Here is a 24,956-nt window from a genome sequence, read left to right on the forward strand (position 1 = left end):
GCAGTCTCGCAGTCCCTATGGGAGACGTCGCAGTGAGGCTGGTAGATACCTATCAGCGCCAGCATTTTTAATTGTCTCCGATTTCCTGGGGCAAAGGGGTGACTTAGCTAAATTTGAAATCGATGTGCAGGAAAAGTACAGCATGAATTGCTGCACAAGTGTATCTAAAATTAAAAACATAACCCTTAATATTAATATTCATACTTACTGGTGTATGATAAGGCTTTGTTAATTGAATTATAAGATAAAACTAAAAATAGGTAATTAATTTTTTTTTAAGTAAGTATAAACAGTAAAAATAAAAGGATGTTGACTTCGGCTTGTGCATTTTATCTGGGAATGTTGAAAAATATCAGATATCACTGACACGTCCTGTATATGAAAGTAATCAGTGAAATAAAAAAAGAACAGCACCGCTGGCGGTCCCGCCAAAAGGTCCCTGGAGGAAGACTGTCCTCCATGACGTGTTTACATGCAGCGCCTGACAACGCCTGCCCATTTAACTCCTTATTTATCAGGTATGAGGGGACACATACAGCCTAATACCCACTGAATTTATACACCAACACACCCTCTGGACCTGGGAACTCTTAGGAATCTGGTATTAATTAAGGGGAAGGCGAAATAAGGGTTAGTGGTTTTCCCTACACTTAGTTCAAGGATATGAAAGGGAAAGGAATGAAATTAATTTTTTATTTTTGTGTTTTTTCGTATTTTTAGGGTTTCCAGAGTGTTGTTTTTGTGTTTGGTTGTGTTTCTAGTGTTGTGTTAATTAGTAGTTTGTTGTGGTGCTGAAATATTGGTAAATAGTGCTTTTCTTGTGTTTTTTTCTCCAGATTTTCTTAATTTTTGTGTTTTTTTCCCTGTTTTTCCTCTCCAGGAGTGTGTTGTTGTGCAGTGGTGTTTGGTGGTGAGTTGTGGAGTGTTTATGGTGTTGCGTTGCTTGCTGGTGTGTTGAGGAAGAAAAATATTGATACATCTCTTAGTTTTGTGTGTTGCTTTTGTGATTTTCCTCCTGTGTTTCGTGATTTAGGGATTCTGGAAATGGATTTAGTATAGAAGGTTTGTGTCTGACTATTTCTGAGCAAAACATGACGACTCTGTGACCAGCGATGTGCAGTGAAGGGATCTGTGGGGAGACTAAAGAGCTGCATTAATATAACCACGAAAAGCACAAAAATATACTGGTTCAGATTGACCGCTTCCAAGTAGAAGATGATGCCCCTTCAGAATAGCGTACAGCAAGATATTACCTTGCTTAAAAAAGACAAAAACAATAAGTAAATCATAAACAGATAAATTAAAATGAAAACTAAACACAAAAACCAACAAAACCAAATCAGAATTGTCTTGCCTCAGATGGCGAGAAGTAAAGTCGATGAGTTTGTGACGTTCACTGCTTATAAGAAAATAACAAACAAATAGACCGTTCGGTGAGAAGCTGTAACACTTCCCGCGTCTGGCTGAGTAGGTGTGGCTAACCTCCACTTCCCTGCCCTGAGTGGTGGCCAGGAGGGGACTGGACTACCCTAACTGGGGAGGGGTGCCTGGGAAGCTTGTGTCCCGTGTTGGTGAGGCGAGGGTGGCGGTGATGGCAAAGATGGCAGGCACTGTTGTGTAGCTCCCCAGCGAGGGAGGTGACAGGCGGCACTGGCAGACAGGCAGAAGAATGGCTGGGCTAGCTGCTACATGGCACTCTCCCACTGGCTGCTTTTGCTGCTCCTGCTGTTGGCTGCTTCAATTACTACTGCTGCTGGCTGCTTCAACTTCCCCTGGCTGGTTCAATTGCTACTGCTGCTGGCCACTTTAACTGCCCCTGGCCATTGGGTGCTGAATGCTTCTGCTGCTACTGCCACTAACTGCTGACTGTGACTACCACTGGCTGCTGACTACCTGACTCTCCATGGGTTTTGGTGTTCCCTTCTTCATCTTCCCTTCTCCTTTTCACTAATCTGCCTGTGCTCAACTCTTCTTGGCCTGTTTCCATCAACATTCACAGGTAATCCATTTGTGGACTGAACCTGAACACAGATATTCCCTTCTTCATCTTCCCTTCTCTTCACTATTCTGCCTGTGCTCAATTCTCCTTAGCCTGTTTCCATCAACTTTCACAGGTAATGCATTCATTGCCTGACCCGGAACACAGACTCTTGCTGGTCTTGTTAAGTCGTGTACAGTCTGAGCAGGAGAGCGGCATGGAAGTGGGGAGTTTTTTGTTAGCTGTGGCACAAGTGATTCAAAACAAAACCGTGATAGTAATGCTCTACACAGTAAAGGGATCTGATGAAAATTAAAGGTTAGGTTAGGTTAGCTTTTTTTTTTTTTTGGTGCCTTTTGTGATGTGCTGTGAATGTGTTAGTGTTTTTTCTTCGTATTTTATTGGTTATTTAATTGATTAGTTTATTTAGTTATTATTACTTCCTTTAATGTATCTAAGCTTAACACCACCATCATCAACACCACCACCACCATCATCACCATTATCTTGCAGACTTGACTCACCAACACCAACCTGTCACCCAGTCAACCTAGTCCTGCCACCACCAGTCACCATCAGTCACCACCAGGCACCACCCAGACATCACCAGCCGGCGTTGGGCCCTGGATGAAGCAGTCTGGCGTGAGGTGGAGCATCGAGACGAGCCATGAATAATGTGAGCGTTAACCCCATGGAGCCAATGGGTGTGCGAGGCAATGCTCCGGCCACCTTTGAGTACAGCCATAACAGGTTCCCCAATGGTCTCCCCACTGGCCTTCCCCCCCCTCCTCTTCCAGGCATGGGCATCATTGTGCCCGGCCAGCCCCCGCCCCCCCCATCCCCCGCCATTCCCCAACCCTGGTATGATGCGTCCCATGCATGACGGCCCACATCCCCCCCTCCCCCCAATGCCTCCCCTCCCCCCTCCATCACCCCACCACATGCCCCCTCCCATGCACGCTTTGCCGCCACCGCCGCCGCAAATGCTCCACCAGCCCCCTCCCCCCCCACCTCAGGCCATGGCTAATATCCCCATGCCTCCTCCCCCCCCGCCCACAGTTCACCATGCCCCCACCTAGGGAGCCACCCCCTCTCCCCCCACCCACTACACAGCTTAATTTTCACCCTCCTCTCCCGCCTGGGCCTCTGCCCCCCTCTCAGATTCCTCACCGCCTCCCCCAGCCTCCCCCACAGACACCCCCACCACCTCCCCTCCCATGTACACCCCCTCCTCTCCCCCCCACCACCGGGTATCAGGGCCAGCCACCCCTACCACCACTCCCGCCACCCCCAACACCACAACACAAACCTGATGTGTCTAAATTACCCCCTCCACCACTGCCAAAAGACCCACCTCCCCTACCAGAGGCTAAGAAAACCACTACCACTCCCAACACACTCCCTGCCACAGCACCACCACTCCCAAAGCTCCCATTCCCCACCACACACGCTGCACACACCACACAAACAAAGCCCAAGAAGCCACAGGAGGAGACAGAGAGACCCAAGCCCATCCCTAGCATCATCACACCACGGCCGTCATTCACCAAGGTCACCACCACCACCACCCTCACCACGGGGGCCAGGGTGACGTGCAACACCACCGCGCCGACACGCGAAGACACACCATCACCGCCCATCAATGCACCATCGCCAGACGAGGATGATGACCCAATACCGTCAGCGGATCTATCCAGCGATGATGCGTATGACCCCGAGGACCCAATGTTCTCCCCGAGCTACGACAGCGACTCCCCGTCTCCAAAAGAGGACAGCGTTGACTCCCTCATCGACAAGTATGTGAGGAGACTCGGCAATGCGCATCCAAGTATCCACAAGTCCTCCACATCCTCCACCTTGGCCAAGAAGTCCTCCAGGCACCACAGACACAGGGAGAAGAGGAAGAAGTCATCACACGCGTCGGTCTCGCCGCCTTCAACGCCAAGCCCGACCAAAGGTGAGAAGGTGGCCGTGGGAAGCTCCCCCGCCCGGCCGAACCTTGACGCAAGACTCAAGATCATGTTTGGTGGTACGCCGGTGACACAGAAGGAGAAACGAGTGAAGGACAAGGCAAAGAGGAAACTCAAAAAATCTCTTAAGCAATTCCCTCGGCCGCCAACCCCACCCAACACTCAACCTACATCTTCTTCAACCACTGCCTTACCCCCATCCCCTGCTGCCATGGCGCCCCAGCCCCCAGCGTCCTTGCCTCCCCCAACGCCAATCACCACCACTGCAACTACCACCACTGCGCAACCAGACGACGATTTCGAGCGACCTCTCTCCCCGACACCATCTCCGTTTCTGTCACGCCACATGTACCTGTACTGGCACCGGGAGACACTGAGGGCACGGAGAGGCAGCGTGGAGACGAAAACCAAGACCACGCAGGCCCAGACGAAGCCTCAGATTAACGGCCAGGCTCTTGTCACGTCCCCACTCAAGGCAACCATTCCACCTCTACCGAAAAACCTGCCTACCGTTCCCCCGCCAAACTACCGGGCCCCCATGGCACCTCCTGCAGGTAAGCCAGTGCGGGAGCCATCGCTGAAGGCCGAAATTATGCGAAACATCACCCGTATGCACCCATATAAGAGCAGCGATGGGCAGGGACATGGAGTGAGGCCAAATGCTGATGCGGAGTTGGAGATCAGCAGTGAGGTGAGTGGAGAGGAGCAGGAGGAGGCCATGGAAGGCGTGGTGGAGGTGGAGACAGTAAGGCTGGTGCTGGATCGGATAGTGGAGGAGCTGAAGCACGCACTCCGCCAGCACCTCACGAAGGATTTAGTGGATACACGCGTCTCGGTTTGTTTTGAAGGGACAGATGGGGACTCGTAGTGTGGCTTCTGCAGTACAAAGTGGACACGGTGGTAGATGCAGGGTGGACTTGACTAAACGGTGAGGTATGAAGAGGGTGAAAGGTTGTCATCTTTCTCACTGCTTAGATACAGTGAGTGAATTGGTGAATGGGACAAGTTAGTGAAAGAAAAAAAATGAAAGATCTTGTTTGTTCTCTCTTGAAATGTGAAGGAAATGAGATTAGCAGTGGAAAATGTAGGATGTGAAAAACATTGTTGGCTTCACATTTGAAAACAGTGAAGGAAACTGGCAAAATGGGAAGGAAGCAAAGCATATAGGAAGAAAAAATGAATGGAATGATGAGAAAACAAGACAATCAGTGGAAAAATAGCAAAAGGATGAAGAAAACAAGATTGAAGAAAGGGAGATAAAAAAACAAGCTGTAAAGATGGAGGTGAGGGACTTTCTTTACTCCCTCCTTAAAAAAAAAGATAAAAAACAAACAAAACTGAAGAAAACAAGACAAAACCAGCAAAAACAAAAAAACAAAACAACAAAACTCAATCATGCCTTCCTAGACTTAAATAAAAAAGACAAAGAAAATATAAAAAATAAACAAGAAATAAACAAATCATTCAGTTTGTGTTGTATTCCCCAAACTCCCCAACACCCCCCCTGTGTGACCTGCAATGCCCCTCCCTCCCCCCATGGCTTGCTGTGGCAAATGACGTGGTGACAAGTGGTGACGAGTGGTGACCGCCTCGTCTGAGCTTGTCGAGATGAGTCGCGTTAGCTTGTTGATGGTTAGATTAGGAAAGATTTCATTATTATTGTTTTTATTATTATTATGGGTATTTTTAGTCATCGCCCTAAAGAGAAGTGTATTGTTTGCTATTGTATGGAAGTTAAAATCTGTATATGATGATGTATTTATTTGTTTTTTTCTCATTATTCTAACTGTTTTGCTATTATTTTTTTTCCTCCTGACAGTTGCCTATATATAAATTCATACAAATTATTGGTAAGGTGGAATACGCGAATACTTTGTTCTGTAGTGTGTATGTGTGTGTATATGTTGATGTATTTATTTATTAGTCTTTTCCTCACTATTCTACTTCACTATTCCTTTCTCCCTCACAGTTGCCGGTACACTTAAGTTCATACAAATTCACTCTAGGCTTTTGAGTTTTGTATGAAAATCTGTATATGATGGTGCATTTATTTTTCCATTATCTTAACCCGGTATAAATTTTTTCCCTCTCCTCAGTCACCTATACACAAATTTACCTAAGGTGAAATACACTGTTTATTAGTGTATGCAAATGTTTCTGTATATGACGGTCTATTTATATATTGTGTCATTATCTCCACCATCACAGTTAATTCTTCCCTCCTGAGAGTCGCACACACACCAATATTTTCAGTCATTATTTTTGTACTTGCCTTGTAAATAGTTTTGCAAAGAGAAAGACAGGAATTACTTACCATGGCAACGTTTGTGTCCGAGTGCATCATTCCTCAGTGTGACTGCCTATCCAATTAACTTCTAACTCACCTGTTTACGTAAATACTTGTCGGATATTCAGATTCACAGTCAAGGAAATAGAAATCAGTGAGGCATTTCTGACCACCTCTCTCTCTCTCTCTCTCTCTCTCTCTCTCTCTCTCTCTCTCTCTCTCTCTCTCTCTCTCTCTCTCTCTCTCTCTCTCTCTCTCTCTCTCTCTCTCTCTCTCTCTCTCTCTCTCTCTCTCTCTCTCTCTCTCTCTCTCTCTCTCTCTCCAATGTTTGAGATACCAACCCAAACTATGTGATTTTAATTGATTCTTTTATTTATTTACATGTGATTGATAAAGTGTTTGTTATATTTTTCTTCTATTGCAGCCACAGAGAATAAGTTGCAATATGGTGATGTTTGAGTGACAGGTTTGGAATTTGAATGGAATCTTTACATTTTATTTGGTAACATTATTCAGTACCTCTTTCTTGCAGTATTATTGTTTGTTTTTATTATTATTACTGAGTTTTATTGATATTTAAAATTTTGTGTCTGTGCATCTCTCTATCTTGCATTGTTGTTGTTTTATCATTATTATTATTGTTTTTCTTGATAATGACTAATATTTTGTGTTTATGCACCTCTTTGTTCCTCCCTCTATCAATATTTATTTACTCCTTAAGAAATTGGTAATATTTTCTGGTCTAAATTAAGGATGTGTCTCATTTTATTATCTTAATTACTGGTGTTGTTTTCATTCAAATTTTTCAGTCCAATGCATTCATTAGTCTTCTCTAATTTGAATTTATGCTACATTTAAGGAGGGTTATTTATTTATTTTAATTTTTTTTTATTCATGAGGTGTTTCTTGCTTGTTATCATATTTATTAGTGTCTAGTATCATACTGTTGTTTTAAAAATGTGTGTGATTCATATTAGACTTATCACAGTTTCTCTATTAGTTTTTTTCACGTTAAGTGATTACTCTATTGATATAAAATTGCAAAACTGTACTTCAAATTTTCTGTGACTCTTTTTGAAGCCATAAATACATTAGTCTATAAAATTAATGCAGTACAAAGTTTGGGTAATGTTTCAAATGACTTGTTTTTGGAAAGTACATCTTGCAAAACTTGTAAATTTGCATAACAGAACCAAATATTTTTCTCTATGATATTTTTAACTTGCAGTGTCATAAATATATTCTCCCTTATTTTGTTAATTGACATGATACTTATAAATGTAAACTTCATAACTTATTTTCTGAACTTAAACTTGTACATTTGAGGTTCACGACAGGACACACTGCCGGCACCTTCTGTGACTGGCAGGACTTGTGTACTGACACCTCACAACAGGACTTGTCTATGTGTGCCACTCCCACCATTGTGTTAATGAGTCAGTCTCTCCCAGTAATGTCTGTTGCCCCGTCTATCAGTCTGTCAGTCTGCCGGCCAGCCCAGTGCATTGTTCTCATGTAAGTAGATGTCTGTCTGTCTGTCTGTCACTTGTACCCTGCCTGTACTCTGCCACAAGTCCAGGGAAGGAGTCAAGGGTTGGCAAGTCTCTCCCTGTCACTTGTACCCTGCCCGTACTCTGCCACAAGCCCAGGCAACACTCCACATGCTGTGAGTTGACATTTGACAAGGTTACAGAAGTCATCACAAGATCTTTGCTGTTATTTCCTGTTTCCTTGTGTTTCTCAGGTATTATTGATGAATTTATGCCATTATTTATTGATTTTTCCTGTGTGTTTGAATGATGCTACATTTTCTCTACAATCTTGAAGTGTTGATGCTGAATAATGCTCTTATTTATTGATTTTTATTAACTTTTCTGTTTTTGATAATGATATATTTCCACCAAAGTCTTGAGGTATTAATGAGACATCTATGCTATTTTTTATCTATTCATGTGTGTTGGTAACATAAGTGTTTGTGGGCAGATGGAGTGAAGGTGTGGCGGTGTGTTCGTCAAGTGTCTGGCATGGCGGGGCTGGCAGTGAGACAAGGTTGGGTTTAGAAAGGTTTAATTATTGTGTTTCTGGTTCATACTCTGTTTTTCTTAACTAACTGAAGTGGATCTTTATATTTCATTTCACTTTATTATTTTCTCCTGTGGATGATTACCAAGATGGATTTAAAGGTTTATAAGGCAAGACTAAGTTTGAGAAGGTCTAGTTATTGTGATCTTTCATCCTGGTTCATACTCTGATGTTTGTTTTTCTCTATAGCTAATTGACATAAAGCTTGATATTTCACTTATCATTGTTTTTTCTGGATGATAAATGCAGTACTGTAGATTTAAAGGTTTATAATGCAAGGCTAGGTTTGAAAAGGTTTAGTTACTGTGGTTTCATATTGTTTTTCATCCTCTAATGCTTGTTTTCCTTTTAGCTAATTGAAGTAAATCGTGATATTTCATTTAACATCATTATTTTCTCCTAAGGTAGATATAGAGGTGAATATGAAAGATAATATTCAGAACTTGTATCTCAAACATTATCATTCTCTTGTTTTGTGTTTCCATTTCATTTAACGTTATTATTTTCCCGTGTGGATGATGATTGAGGCAGACGTGGAGGTGAATATGAAGGACATTATTCAGAACTTGTATTCCAAACATTATGATCTTGTTTTGTGTTTCCAGTGGCAGGATTTTGTGTTGGAGTCGTGGTGTTTGTGTGAGTCTCTTCTGGATGGCTGCTCTGTGTCACTAACTCTGCTTCTTGCCTGTTCCTCGGTCCTGGTGCAGCTCGTCAAGTTGATTATGCACTATTTCAGTTACCAGCTTTTGTGATGTGAGAGAGAGGAGTGCTTGAGTGATGAAACCTTTAGATGACATACTCTTGACTGTTTTAGTGAGTGTCGCTGTGTTTCATGAGAGAGGAATGCTGGAGTGATGTCAATTTAAAACATCACATAGTTGTTTGTTTCAGTGAGATTTAGTCACTGTTTCATAAGAGAGAGGGATGTTGGAGTGATATCGGCTGAGGTGTGTGTTTGAGTGAGGCTCTGAAATGAGAAAGAGGTAGTGGAGACTGTGGGAGAAGGTTTGGAGACTATGAGAGGCTTGTGTGATGTGTGTCCTCTCACTCGTCATAGTTCTGGGATTATTTTAAATGAGAGGAATGGATGCCGTGAGAAGCTTCCATGATGTGTGTCCTTTCACTCAATTTTACAGCACCCAGTGTGTCATGCAGACTGTCACCATCACACTGGTAGTCATGCAGTGTGGGGCTTACTCATGTGATGGAGGTAATGAGTTATTCTTGTTAGGTCAGTCAGTTGGTCAGTCAGTCAATCAGTCAACACTTGTGGCCACCACCCTCCAGACTCCTGTGGGGCCAGCCAGGTCCTGTGTTTCTGGTAGGGGCTGTTACGGGTAGGGGAACAGCCTGCTGCCCTCCCTGCCAGCAGCTGTGTGGGTGGCAGGGCAGAACAGGTTGCGGCATAGCACAGAGAGGCAGGAGGGATGTGTGGGACTCTCACTGAGGTCGTTTGACACCAGGGAAGCTTGGTCTTGCTGTCACCTCTTGGTCTTAATCACATTGTTTACACTGTTTGTTTTATTGTCACAGTTTTAATGAAGATAAAGTGCTTTGCTTTACCACACACACACACACACACACACACACACACACACACACACACACACACACACACACACACACACACACACACACACACACACACACACACACACACACACACACACACACACACACACAGCCGTTGTACTGTCCTGTCTCCCTAACGCATAGTAGACCTTCACCACTGATTGCTCTTGATATATTTTGATAAATGTGCAGTATTGTAGCGGTTTACACCTTTTGTAACGTGTGATTGTAATTACCACTTGTGTACTGGAATAGTATTTTTGTGAAGTGTATCACAATGACAGGAATTGCAGACTTTGGGAATTATTATCACATTGATGTATATGGCTTGTCTAGGTGGCTGGATGGAGTGGCCATTCATTGAGGCGTGTCACCACAAACTTGTACATGTATAAGTCACTGACGTGTTGGCGACGCGTGGAGAGAGTAGAGTTAAGGTTAGCACTCTGGCAAGACGCAGCAATGCACCAACACCTCAGTGACCAGGAGGCTCGTACACGGGACTCGACGAGGCTCACACCACTGCAGGCCGCCTGCTGACTTGCCGCTGCCGATGTGTAAGTCCCGGGGCTCAGCAGGATGGCGGGGCTTGGCAGGGCTCGGCGGGGCTCGTCTTGACTCAGAGGGGCTCGCGCTCCACCACCCGCTGCCTGCTTCCTTGCCGCCACTGGTATGTAAGTCTGTTGCAGATTTGAGCTTTGGTTTGGGGCAAGGATAAGGGTGACAGAGCCTGAGAGTTAGTACAACATCTTGATCACTGGGTATTGGTGTATAGGTCTTCCCTGTAGCTGTGTGTTGTGTATTTAGTGTGACATTATCAACAATACATGTTAGTAACAATAATTTTTGTGTTTTTTGATCCCCGTGTTCACTCTCTGCCGCGTTAGGGAGGTTTGCTGTGTCTGTCAGGATTGCTAATAGTGTTATTCATCATGCATTTGAAATGTTTATACTTGTTCTTTATTATACATTCAAATTCTGATGATTATACATTACCATACATGGAGTTATGTCAGGGAGACCTGGTGTGTCTGTCAGGCTTGACAATGTTATTATTCATTATTATTCATCTTGCAGTCAGCTGTTTAAAGTTATTTACCATCATACATTTAAATTCTGATCATTATACATTGCTATAAGTGGAGTTATGTTTTACCATAATGTGATTTTAATTATTATATGCCAGAAGCACTTTTGATTTTTGTTTAGTTGTGTTGCATGAGTTAATTGTGTACCAAACATCTTTGCCAGACCAAACATTTCACTTGTAGCCGAGGAACACTTGTAGCAGCACAGTGCAGCCACTCCTCGTCTGCAGCCACAAGTCTTGAATATGTAGCACTGTTTGCCAGCCAGCAATTATATATATGTGATACCTCTGGCCACTGCAATCACTCCTTGCCACCCTTTCCAGCTAGAAGTAAGAAATAAATAGCACTGTTTCTCAGCTAGGAGTCAAAAATATATACTTTTGACCAATGCATCAGCCAGAACTAGAACTAATAAACATGTAGCACTGTTTCTCAGCTAGCAGTTATAAACATGTGATACCTTTGACCCCTGCATCAACAAACATCTAAGGCTTGCAAGAACGACGTCACTCCTCACCCCTTTCCTCCTGTCTCCAGTCATTCAGTCTGCGGCAGCCTTCCGGGCAGCACACACGACTCAAGAGCTTTTCTTTCCCTCAAACACACCACTGCCTGTCTCTGAGGTAACGCATCTTGTCGTACTCAGCACTTTCCTTGTCTTTGGATGTGTCTCTAAGGGCCTGGAGATCTCTGCCTAAGGGTCCAGAGATTTCTACCTTAGGGATTAGACATCTTTACCTTGGGAGCCCAGAGATCTGTACATTGGTGGCCCAGTGTTGTTCCCTCAGCCAGCTGCTTTGGTCTGGCCTTAAGCTAGAGGGATCAGGTTACATTTGGTCCCTTGGTAAACACATTAAGAAAATGAAAGGATAGAAAGACTGAGAATGCTTTGAGATGTTGGGAATTAAACTTCTGCCTATAAAGCTTATGAGATTAGGTGAGATTTAGTCCTTGGGATGAAAGAAATCGAGGAAAGCAAGGGACTGAGGTAGGAAATATTTTGAGTTGTGGATATTGAAGTTTAGAGTACGTTTGGTGTAGTCTGCCATAAAGTTTGAGGGATTAATTTAGTTTAGTTATCAGGGAAAAAAGAAATAAAGGAAAAATGAGGTACTGAGGCAGGATATGCTTTGAATAGTTAGAATTAAAGTCACGACTATACTAGATGTGATCTGGCAAAACACGTGAGAAATTAGACTTGTTCTGACTATAAAACTTCTGAGATTAGGTCAAATTTAGTCACTAGGCAAACATATTAAGAGAAAAAAACAGTACACAGGCAGGAAATGTTTTGACTTGTTAGAATTAAAGTTACGATTAAGTTTGGTGCTGTTTGGCATAACACTTGAGAGATTAGGCCAGATTTCCCAGGCAGACAGAAATCAAGGAAGAGCAGGATACAGAAAACAGGAAATATATTAAGTAGTTAAGAAATAGAGTAAGTGAACAGGTGTTGACAGTGAATAAGAGTTGGAAATATCTGGTGAATGCATGGAAAGAGGCAACAAAGAACTTAGATAGAAGAGATTTTTCAAGGATATCACAATACCATGAGCAGAATTAATGAATAGCATTTGTGACTGAATAAAAAGTGATAAGGAAGGTAGATAGATAGATAGATAGATAGGTAGAGGTGATTATGCAAGGATATTAATACCAGTAAGACATGGAATGTTTCTGAGTGAATAAAAGGTGGGAATTAATGCATAAAAAGAGACAAGGAAAGATAGATAGAAACAAAGAGGTGATTTTGATATGATACCAGGATGCCAGGAATGGATTAGACTAGAGTGTACTGGACTGAATAAAAGATGGAAATAGTTGAATATGTAAAAAGAGACAATAGATAAATAATAGATAGATAGATAGATAGATAGATAGTAGATAGATAGAAGTTATTTTGATAGGATACCAGAAGGGGAAGAAGAAAATAAGTGTATTGAGTATTTCCGATGCTGAATTGAAGTTAGGAATATTTAGTGAATATGGAAAGAGGCAGTATGGGAAAATAGATAGATAGATAGAAAAAAATTTATTTTGATAGGGTACCAGAATAGAAGTAACAGAATATGAGCATTGAGCATTGCTGAATGAATTAAAGTTAGGAATATTTTAGCGAATGTGGTAAGAAGCATTATGGGAAGGCCGACAGAGAGATAAATAAATAGAGGTGAATATTCAAGGGTACCCGAATGCCGGGAACAAAATTAGCAAACAGTTTTTTTGATGGTGGATTAAAGTCCCAAATGCATATAGGTGAGAAAAATAAAAGTTGATATGGGAAGTTAGAGAGATAGAAATACATGGATAGTTATTTTGATACAGTACTAGAATGTGAAGAAGAGAGTCAGTGCATAGAATGTTCTTGATGGTAAATTAGAGCTGGATATGAATGTGTGGGAGACAATAAGGAAGATAGAGATAAATAGAGATAGATGGAGATAAATACAGTTGAATAGGGCTTATCTGACGTTAAATAAAAGACGGAAGTAGTTGAATAAATGGAAGAAACGGAACACAGGAAGGCGGAGAACAAGAAATATTCATAATTGAACATGAATTGACAGGATTAGTAACAGACAACATACTGGCGGGATTGAAAGCGAAAGGTAAACATTGTTAGGTATATCAAAGGAATAAATAAAGGTTGAGAATTACTTGTTTTTTTATATAAAGAGGAAGAAATGTCAACAAGGCGCCATGCTTGGAGAAAGTAGATGACGGGAGGAGAATATTAGACAGTAGATGGTGGGATGATGAATGAAAACAGAGGATAAGAAAAATAAGAATAAAGAGGGATTTTGTACTAATAAAGAAGGAGGAAATGTGAATAGAGAGCCATGGGTGAAGAAAGTAGATGATGGGAAGAAAATATGATAGTAAATGATGGAATGATGAAAGAAAGTGGTTTACAGAGGATAAAAGATAAAATTAAAAGAATAAAAGAAGGTATTTTAATATTGGTTATGGGGAAGGAATTGACATCCAAAAAGAAAATAGACAATAGGAAGAATATATGAGACAATAGATGATAGAATAATGAATGAAAGGGAATAAAATAGTTAAATAAAAGGGATGCAAGCTATATGCTATTTCTCCGCTGTACTGAGACAACACGCCAGAAAAAAAATGAGTTTCGGAGACAGGCAATATGAATTTAAGTTATTTCTTCACACAAGGGCTTTATCTGTGAGTGTGAGGCAGAATGCAAGGAGGAAAAACAGGTCAGATGAAAGATTAGGTTAATTCTTTTCACTGGTGGTGGTGTTAAGATGTTTGTGCATGTGTGTGTGTGTGTGAATAGCAGGCAGATAGAGACATACCACAACCATCCATAGATACCATAACCATCCATAAACAAGTGTCAGATAAGGCCCATATTTTGAAACATTTCTGGCCACACTTCCACTACATTGAAAAGGCTCTAGTTGAAGTTGTGCTGATTTTTAAGGATGCTTTTATGGTTCTAGTATCAGATGAATAAGGTTTCTATATTAGTTGGAGAAACACTTGAGAACCCGGCTAATTGTCTCTGTGGCTTTTGAAAATAGTCTTAGTGAGAGAACAGAGCGTTTCTTAATACAAGACAAAGACAGGATGAAAATATTGAATAGTAGAGAATGAAAACGTATATATGTGTGTATGTGAATAGAAAGTAGATAGAAGCAAACAGACATTAGATAAAGATAGAATAAAAAACACTTGGTGACATAGAATGAAGGTGTGTGTGTGTGTGTGTGTGTGTGTGAATAGCAGGCAGATAGAGCTATACCACAGTCACCCATAGGCATTGGATAAAGACAATAAAAACATTGAGGTGACAGAATAGTTGTAGCATTCAGTTTGTCTTTTCATGGCCGACTGCCAACTGTCACTCATCACTGCCAGTTAGTCTTTGCTTAGTTTCCTGTTTACTCCTTTTGCCAGGTACATTAGGAGTGTCATGCTTGGATCGAAACATAAGAAAACAAGGGTTAGTGCAGGAAGCCATAAGGCCTATACGTGGCAGTTCCTGTATAAAACACACGTACCTATTGCAACTTATCACTCCCGTCCGTGCATTTGAATATAGCTCTCTTGCATGGATAAGGACAGAACAAGGGTTGGTACAGGAAGCCATCAGACCTACACGTGGCAGTCCTTGTATAAAACAAGCATACCCACTGCAACCTATCACTCCCGTCCATGCATTTGAATAGAACTCTTTTGTGTGGATAAGGACAGAAACAAGGGTTGGTGCAGGAAGCCACCAGTCCCTTTATAAAGCAAGCCTGCCTATTCCAAGCTATCATCTTGTCCATTCATTTAACCATGGCTGTGTCTTTAATGTGGAGGAACATTGCAGCAAAACCATAAAAGAATGCAGAGTGGTGTTTAGTGGCAGAGGGAATCAGGAAGGGGATATATTAATTAAACAAAGGTACAAAGACTTGGTGATGACCGCTATGTGTTTGCCTGTTATTATCCTGAGATACAAACACTGATTAATACCAATATAAGGACAGAAATTTAAAAATAATGAATTAAACACATGGGAAGACCTGAGCTGCAAACATTAGTCTTAGGCCAATAAAAGGATGAAAATAATATGAAAATAATTCTTCCAAATCTAATGAAAGCAAGTGCTGAATTGTGAAGCACACTGGCCCCTCATCATGACTGTTGATAAAGAGAATAGATAACTGCTTTGTATATGTGTGTGTGTGTGTGTGGTGAAAGAAAAACTTAGATACTATTGATAAAGAGGTATAATCTGCATGAATACATGGATGCAAGGTAGAAAATGAGAGAAAAAGAAAGAATAGATATGTGCTTTGTATGTGTGTGTGTGTGTGTGTAGTGAAAGGAAAACAAAGGGGCTGGTAGTTCAATATTAATGTTTTATCTTCTTTCCTCTTATACTTTAACTTTTCACATCTTCCCTTGAATCATTTACCATTCAGACATTTCCTAGTGTTATACGGTCAACTCTAAACATGGCTAGACTGGAAAATCTATTCTTTTAATCCACTTTCCCTTCTCGTAGGTGCTCTAAAGATCTTGTCCATTGCTCTTGTTGTTGTAAATTATTGCATATCAGTGAAAGGATTAAAAACAGGCAGTACATTTGCTTGTGTCTATGTCACCAGCACCTTCCTTGACTATGAGTGAATGTTGACGAGATATGAATGAAGGAGACATTGGTTCTCTACAAACACACAAAGGAGGAATAAAAACAAAGCTAAAAAGTTGATTAATTCTCTCGGAACTTGAGTTATTGTTAACAAGACATGGTGTATGGTGTTTGAATGGTGTGTTTGAGTGAGGGGAAGAAATGTTGATCCCCTCACAAATGCACAATTGAGAAATAACAAAAGAGCTAAAAAGTTTATTAACTTTCGGAACTTGAATTACTATTAACAAGACATGGTGAATGGTGTTTGAGGGGTATTTGAATGAGGAAAATATATTAGTTCTCCATAAACACATGAAGGAGAAATAAAAACGAGATAAAAAATCAATAAATCTAACTGGAATGCAAATGAATGTTTATGAGACACGAAGGAAGGCGAGGAACTGTTGGTGTGTTTGAATAAGGGAAAGAAATGTTGATTCTTTACAAACACAGACAAGGAATAAAAAAAAGGAGGTAAAAAGTCAATAAATCTAATCAGAATGTGAATTAATTTTGACGAGACATGAGGGAAGGCAGGAATGGTGTCGTGGTTAGTGTTGTTTTGAGTATACGTACAAACATTGATTCTTTACAAACATACGAGGAGGAATGAAATCAAAGGAACTAAAACATCAATAGATTTAATCACAGCATGAATTAACCTTTATGATACATAACAGAAGGTGAGGGAAATGATGCTGTGGTTGGTAGATTGCAATGAACATAGGAACATAAGAACATAAATAAGGAAAGCTGCAAGAAGACACCAGGCCTATATGTGGCAGTCCCTGAATGAAATATACCTTCCTATTTCCACCTATCATCCCCATCCATAAATCCGTCTAATTTTCCCTTAAAGCTCCATAATGTCTTAGCACTAACAACTTGATTACTGAGTCTGTTCCATTCATCTACCACTTTATTTGAGAACCAAGGGAAAGAAAGGTTGATTCCCACTAACAAATGAAGACAAAGTGAAAACGAATGAGTTAAGAAGTTAATGAATTCACTCGGAACATGAATTGATCTTTATGAGATGTGAGGAAAGGCAAGGAATGGTGTTGTGGCAGGTGTTGCTTTGAATATGCATATAAACATTGATTCTACACAAACGCATAGAGATATGTAAATGAAATGCAAAAAAGTCAATAAGCTTTGCATGAACACGAATAAATGTTAGCGAGGTGAGGAATGGTCTTGAATGGGGAATATTGATACACATTAGCATGGAGGGAAGGAATGAAGGTGAAGGAGCTAAGGATCAGTAAATTTAATGGGTATGCTAATGAATTTTGATGAGACGTGAGGCAAGGCATTTGAGCGTTTAAATATTTGGTAGACAGATTGATAGATGGATAGAAAATTTTGCAGTGTTGTTCTATAATCATCTTATTTTTTCTTATATTTCAACTTAATAGGAACAAAAAAATAATGTAGAAGTGGAGGTGAAAGAATGAAAAGTTAGATAATTCACTATGCACACTAATGAATGCTTAAGAAATATGAATAGGATGAGAAATAGTGCTGACATTTATTAATAGTAATTTTTCTGCACTTCAGTTTAATAGGAACAAGAAAATAATGTAGAAGTGGAGGTGAAGGAATGAAAAGTTAATTAATTCACTATGCACACTAATGAATGCTTAAAAAAATATGAATAGGATGGGAAATAGTGCTGAAAATCAGTACATTTAATTAGAACTAATACATTTTTGAGACGTTACAAGGCAAAAATATGGTGTGGTTATGGTGTGTTTGAATAAGAGAAACAGGAGCACAAAATATACACAAACACACAAAATATAAATGAAAACATAGGAGGTAGAAGTCAGTAAATGTTATCAAAACACTAACGAATTTTTACTAGACAAAGCAAGGCCTGTATTTAGAAATGTTTTGCTCTTTCAACACAACAATTTTCAAAGGCCACAGAGACGATTAGCCAGATTCTCAAGAGCGTTTCTCCTTTTCATGATGTACGAACCCTGTTAAATTTAAATTGTCACTGCATTCATAAAGAATCACCCTTAAAAATCTGTCACTTCAATTAGAGCCTTCTGAAGGTACACCTTCTGTGGCACATGAGCATTTCAGAATATGACAATGAGACAAGGAATTGAAGAAAGGTGAAATGGTGGCTCTGATTGAAGGAAACAAATGATAATGAAATGCCAGTGTTATTAAGGTCATTACCAAAATATTCCTGCCTGTAACAGAGGAACAAAATCCAGATGTATTTAGTGGGAATGCTGGTGAATGATGGCAGTGTGATGTAAGACAGGGAAGGCTGTAATAAGTGGTCTTTTGGAATGAGGCAGAGTAAAAGCAGTTATTTATCAATGTACAAAGAAGTGTGAATGATTGTGTGTGTGTGTGTGTGTGATAGACAGATTTAAACATTACACGAAAGAAATAAAATGATATCAAATAGCAAAATGGAGGTGCATTCTTAAGCAGAGATGTAATGTTTTTCTTTCAAGCCTTAGATGTCTGTTGGTGATGCAGTGGTCACAGGTATCACAATTTATGACTGCTAGCTGAGAAACAGTGCTACATATTATGAGTTTTAGCTACAGTCAGTGGCAAGGAGTGACTGCTGTGGTTAGAGGTGTCACAGGGAAGACTGCATCAATACCCCAGTGGTCAACATGTACTTACTCTCAGGCTCTGTCACCCTCATTCTTGCCCCAAACCAATGCTCAGATCTGCAACACATATTGGTGGCAGCAGGGAGGCAGGCTGGTGGGGAGCGAGTCCTGTCAAAACCTGCTGAGCCCTGCTGGTCCCTGCTGAGCCCCACAGCTTCAGGACTTACCAGCAGCAGCAAGGAAGCAGGCAGCCCATGATGGATTGTGAAGCCCTCTGATCCCTGGGACTCGGCATACAAGTCTCCCGGTCACTGAGGTGCTGGTGCATTGCTGTCTTGCTGGAAGCCCTGATACCTTAACTGAATGTCTGGCATGTCCCTCCTGTCTCCCAGTGCTGTGCTATAGTCAGACGGTGTTACTGACTCTTAACACTGCTCAAGTCACACTCTCTCTCTCTTCTCTGTGGGTTTAGGAGCTCGCCAGAAGTGACTTGGGTAGAATGTCATGAGTAGGTGAGTGATACTATTTTTGACTTTAACACTGTCCTGCCCTGCTGCCTACATAGGTGTCGGCTGGGAGGGCGGCAGCTGCTCCCTTGCCTGTAGCAGCTCCCACCAGCCACACAGGACCTGGCTGCCCCCCATAGGAGTCTGCGAGGTGGCGACTACAAATGAATGACTGACTGACTGATTGAGTGACTGATTGACAAATGCCTCACAAGAATAACTTATACTCTCCATCACTCATCCCACAGAATTAGTGTAAATGGTATAAATTTCTCCGTAATCTTAAGATTGTGTACAAAATATAACATCATTCAAACACACAGGAAAAAATAAGTAAATAATGGCATAAATTCATCAATAATACCTGAGAAACACAATGAAACACAGGAAATAACAGCAAAGATCTTGTGATGACTTCTGTAACCTTGTCAAATGTCAACTCTCAGCATGTGGAGTGTTGCCTGGACTTGTGGCAGAGTACAGGCAGGGTACAAGTGACAGGGAGAGACTTGCCAACCCTTGACTCCTTCCCTGGACTTGTGGCAGAGTACAGGCAGGGTACAAGTGAAAGACAAACAGACAGACAGACATCTACTTACATGAGAACAATGCACTGGACTGGCCGGCAGACTGACAGACTGACAGACGGGGCAACAGACATTACTGGAAGAGACTGACTCATTAACACAATGGTGGGAGTGGCACACACAGACAAGTCCTGCTGTGAGGTGTCAGTACACAAGTCCTGCCAGTCACAGAAGGTGCCGGCAGTGTGTCCTGTCGTGAACCTCAAATGTACAAGTTTATTGTGTTGTGAGTTTAGGAAATAAGTTATGAAGCTAAGGAGTTTATATCTATAAGTCTTAATGTGTAAATTTGAAAAGTAAAAGAGAATACATTTGATTAGTTTGCTGTTTTGTATATATATTTATGATTCTTTTAAGAGTATCATAGAGAAAAATATTTTGTTCTGTTATGCAAATTACTGTGAGAAACTAACTAATACATTGAAATGCTGGTAATAAAAGTTAAATAAAAAAAAAGAGAAAGAGATAGGAAGGAATATAGTAGTAAAATTCCCTTTCCTTCCCTCCCCCTTCCTTCCCATTCCCTCCATTTCTAACTCCTTTTCTCTCTTTCAGATGTGGAGAGCTGGAGACAGGCGGTGTGTGGAAGCAACTGGATCGGTATGTAACGGTGTAACTTAGAGAGATGGATAGACGGATAGATAGAAAATGTTGTAGTTATTCTGTATTCATCTATTTTCTTTATTTTGTCACTTGTTTTGTTATTTTGTTTTGAGATGGATTGATAGATGGATGGTTAGATTGACTGATAGATAATAGAGGAAAAAATTGATGTCATTATCCTAAATTTATCATTGTATTTCTTTGTTTTATCTTGTTTCATTATTTTCTTTCTGTTTCTGCTCTGAGGTAGATAGATAGGTAGATAGATAAACAGGTAGATAATTTTGTACTGTTGTTCTATCATTATTGTATTTTTCCTTTTTATCTTGTCATTATTTTTCTATTTCTGTTCTGAGATAGATAAAATAGATAGACAGATAGATATTGATAGTTTTTAGTGTACATCAGTAACTTAGTAAATAGAGGTAGTCATACTTATAGCAAATATGGATTTATTTATGTATATATTTACCAGAGACTCATCTTCTTGTAAGTAAAATAAAAAAAAAATAAATGTAGCATAGTTTTAAAAAGTATTCATAGGTTATATACACTCTTATTCTTCTTAGTTATTGAACAAAATAAAAACAGTAACATACATTCATGAAAACACTATTGAAAACCTGAGTAACTTAGATTAGAACCGCAAAAACACCCTTGAAAACCCCAGTAACTTCCACTAGAGCCTTTTAAACTATTGGAACCCTGAAAATACCTTTGAAAATCCCAATAACTTCCACTACAACCTTGAAAACCTCAATAACTTAGATTAGAACCATGAAAACACCCTTGAAAACCCCAATAACTTCCACTAGAGCCTTTTAAACTTGTAGAACCCTGAAAATACCCTTGAAAACTTCCTTTAAACCCTTTTAAACTTAGAATCATGAAATTACCCTTAAAAACCCTCAGTAACTTCTACTAGAACCCTGAAAACATCCTTGAGAACCCCAATAACTTCTGGAATCCTGAAAACACCCTTGAAAACCCCAATAACTTCCACTACAACCCTGAAAAGACCCATGAAGACCCCAATAACTTCCACTAGAACACAGTAAAGACCCTTGAAAACCCCAATAACTTCTAGAACCCTGAAAACGCCCTTGAAAACTCTAATAAGTTATGCTAGATCTCTTGATATTAGTCAAAATAATATTTATTTATTTATTTATTTATTTATTATTGTTATTATTATTGTTGTTATTATTATTATTATTATTATTATTATTATTATTATTATTATTATTATTATTATTATTATTATTATTATTTATTTATTTTATCATTTTTTTTGGGGGGAATGCGATCTTATAAAAGTAATTAGACAAAATGATGTTAATAGTTTTGTAATGCAGGATTCTACCACACGTGTTTTGAAGCGCAGGTGAGGAAAAATATTAATTAATCCGTCTCTGAATAATTATTGTCAGTGTTGTGATTAAAGCAATAAATTTTTGACTCCCCTGTGATGAAAATGTTTTTGTTGTATTGTTAATTCATCCTCTCTCTCTCTCTCTCTCTCTCTCTCTCTCTCAGTAGTAGTAGTAGTAGTAGTGGTGTTAATGATGGTGGTAGCAGGAGGAGGAGGAGGATGTAGGCTGGCGCTCTCTCTCTCTCTCTCTCAATCATCCCTGTGACTTATTACAAAATATTCGAGTGTTATTCATGTCATTCATTTTTCATTAATGTTTATTCATTTGTTCTGTTTTGTATAAATGAGTAAATTCTGTCATTCATTCATTTATTAATTTATTAATTAATTTTATTATTAATTTTCATATGTATGTTATTATTTTGTAATGAGAGAGAGAGAGAGAGAGAGGAAAAAGAAAACATGACAACCAATTAAACTTATAAATAAGCCAATAATAATAACAATTATAATAATAATGTAACGCTCCTTTTTATTATTTCTGTGTTTCTTTGAGTCTCTCCAATAATTGTTTTGTTTTGTAGCTTGCGGTGAAGAGGAGGATAATAGCGGTAATTAAAGGTTTAGTGATTATATGAAAAAGTATATTTATAAGGCGTGTATTCGTGGGAGTGATTTAAAAGTCTTGAAACATTTATTATAAATAGTCTTACTTATTTCAACTGTGGTTTTCTCTAATCAGTGGTAATACGAATAATAGGATTACATCATGTTGCGTCAGCCTACCAGTAACTCATAAGGTGTCATTCCCTAGCTTATAAAATATGTTAGTAATTTAGAATTCAATTATTAACTTCAACTAATGTCCAGCCTATATGCTCACTTTGCTAGCCAATTATTCCTGCATTTTTATTTAAACTCACGGTTCAGTAAAATTATTTGTGAAAGAAGAGAGAGAGAGAACTAGCTAAGGTTCCAATAACTTCAGAGGCCTGTGGGTGTTGAGGGAGAGAGCACGGAATGGCGTCTCCCTTCCCTCTGGCAACAGGTGGGTCTCGTAGCTCTGAAATATTTGATTTTTCTTTTATTTAGAAGTGAATATTACTGTATTCATGTTTATTATTCATGCCTCTAGTGAAGATATAGTGACTGTACGTGTTGACAGAATGGCGTCTCCCTTCCCTCTGGCAACATATAAAATAGCCGGTGTTGGTCCCACGTGGAGACAGGCCACAGAGTCTTGGGAAAGTGTTAGCCATGTAATGTTTCTTTAGTCAAATATAGTCTACTGTGAATGTGTTGTGAGCAATATTATTGCCGTAGAGAAGTGATGGATGAAGGCTGTGACGCTATTTAGGGATATAACGGTGCCCAGAATCAATGGTACTCTTGAGGAGTTATAAAAGTAATTATTTTCTTGTGTATTCGTAGTGTTAAGTAACGGAGTATAAGTGTATATGCCATACCAGAATTTCAAGTGCCTTTTCTTTTTTTTTTTCTAGATTAACCACTCGATAAAGTGTCATAGTGGGTCAGTCAACCCAAAGAATCCCATCAGTATTATTCATTTAATTATTTTTGCTATTTTTTTATATTTTTCGTTCCTCCTAATAAAGCCACACTGTAGGTACTGTGTGATAAAAAAAAACTCTCCCTACCCTCTGGCCATGACGATGAAGGCGAGAACCATTACCAATCAAAAATGTTTTCTTATTTTTCTATTGTGTGTGCGTGCTTCACCTCTTCTCTCTTCCTCTTCTTTTTTTTTTTCTTCTTCACCGTGAAGATCTTTGCCTCGTCTCATTAGAGCTCTGATCGGACCGGTGAGGAGGAGGGAGGAGGGGGGGTGGCGTTACAATAACAATGATAATAATGATAATAATAATAATAATAATAATAATAATAATAATAAAGTAATGTCAGAATGATTCAAGTTATCCCCTAAAAATAAATTTTGTCCGTTTTCTTTCGTACCCTCTCTCTCTCTCTCTCTCTCTCTCTCTCTCTCTCTCTCTCTCTCTCTCTCTCTCTCTCTCTCTCTCTCTCTCTCTCTCTCTCTCTCTCTCTCTCTCTCTCTCCTGCTTGTGAATGTGTCTAGAGAGAGAGAGAGAGAGAGAGAGAGAGAGAGAGAGAGAGAGAGAGAGAGAGAGATGCCTCTATAAATCTCGGAAACAAGAAACAAGAAATAAAAGAAGGAGGAAGTAAACTTGAGATAATTTCTTGGCTCATTAGAGGAGGAGGAGGAGGAGGAAGAGGGGGAGGAGGAGGAGGAGGAGGAGGAGGAGAAATTGACTTCATGTGAGAGAGAAAAAAAATAGGAAATTAAAAGGAAGAAATGAAGTAAATTAATTGAGAGAGAGAGAGAGAGAGAGAGAGAGAGAGAGAGAGAGAGAGAGAGAGAGAGAGAGAGAGAGAGAGGAGGGATGGGGGAGGCGCAGTACTATATCAAGAAAAAAATAAGAAAAAAAACTTTAATTTCCTATCTTATTTTTTGCATGTGACGTTCATATTTTTCTTAACCATTATTATCAACCTTTATCTTCCTATCAGACAGACAGATAACGCTGGAGGAGGAGGAGGAGGAGGAGGAGGAGGAGGAGGAAGAGAGAGAAGAACTTGTAAAGGAAAGAAGGAGGAGACAAATAGATAGACAAATAGATTGATAGATAAACAGACGAAGAGAAGGAATGAAGGACGTGTGGAAAGGAAGAAGAAAAGACATGAATAGATAGATAGATAGACAGAAGAGGGGTGAAGAAGAATAGGAGGATAAATAGATAGAGAGAGGAAGAGGAAAAGGAGGAGTGAAAGAAAGGAAGAGAGGAGAATGGATAGATAATATTGATAGACAAATACAACTCTCTCTCTCTCTCTCTCTCTCTCTCTCTCTCTCTCTCTCTCTCTCTCTCTCTCTCTCTCTCTCTCTCTCTCTCTCTCTCTCTCTCTCACCTGGTTTATCGTATGTCTTTGCTTCCTTTTCGTAGATGAGGCTAGGACAGGTAGACAGGGAGGCCACCAGGTGAAACAGGACAGGTAAATATTGACACAGTCCTTGTTTGTTTTGTTTTTCACCTTGATTTTCTTGAAAGGAGAATGAAAAGTGAAAGGAAGAAAGTTGAGTTTTTCTTCTTTTCTTTTAGTTGTTGTTGTTGTTGTTGTTGT

The 24,956-nt window shown here is 40.0% G+C and overlaps 1 protein-coding gene across 3 annotated transcripts; it reads left to right on the plus strand.

Moving 5' to 3' along the window:
• The first annotated feature begins 70 nt into the window (after positions 1-70).
• On the plus strand, positions 71-21,900 carry LOC135093675 (uncharacterized). Of its 3 annotated transcripts, none has more exons than XM_063993178.1 (3): positions 71-518; positions 881-910; positions 2,492-10,735. In XM_063993178.1, exon 3 carries the CDS (start codon positions 2,858-2,860, stop codon positions 4,814-4,816), a length of 1,959 nt encoding a protein of 652 aa, XP_063849248.1. In that variant the 5' UTR covers positions 71-518; positions 881-910; positions 2,492-2,857; the 3' UTR covers positions 4,817-10,735. The 3 variants fall into 3 exon arrangements, 2 of the variants coding, with proteins under 2 accessions (XP_063849248.1, XP_063849247.1); XR_010263452.1 differs by lacking the exon at positions 881-910 and adding an exon at positions 20,375-21,900 and having other exon boundaries at positions 406-518; positions 2,492-2,654; XM_063993177.1 differs by lacking the exon at positions 881-910.
• The last annotated feature ends 3,056 nt before the right edge of the window (positions 21,901-24,956 follow it).

This window comes from Scylla paramamosain, chromosome 43 (assembly GCF_035594125.1).
Source record: "Scylla paramamosain isolate STU-SP2022 chromosome 43, ASM3559412v1, whole genome shotgun sequence".
Classification (NCBI taxonomy): domain Eukaryota; kingdom Metazoa; phylum Arthropoda; class Malacostraca; order Decapoda; family Portunidae; genus Scylla; species Scylla paramamosain.

What these genes read in the sequence shown, in the direction of transcription:
- LOC135093675 (XM_063993178.1), top strand. Translation starts at nt 2,858, where the DNA reads ATGACGGCCCACATCCCCCCCTCCCCCCAATGCCTCCCCTCCCCCCTC.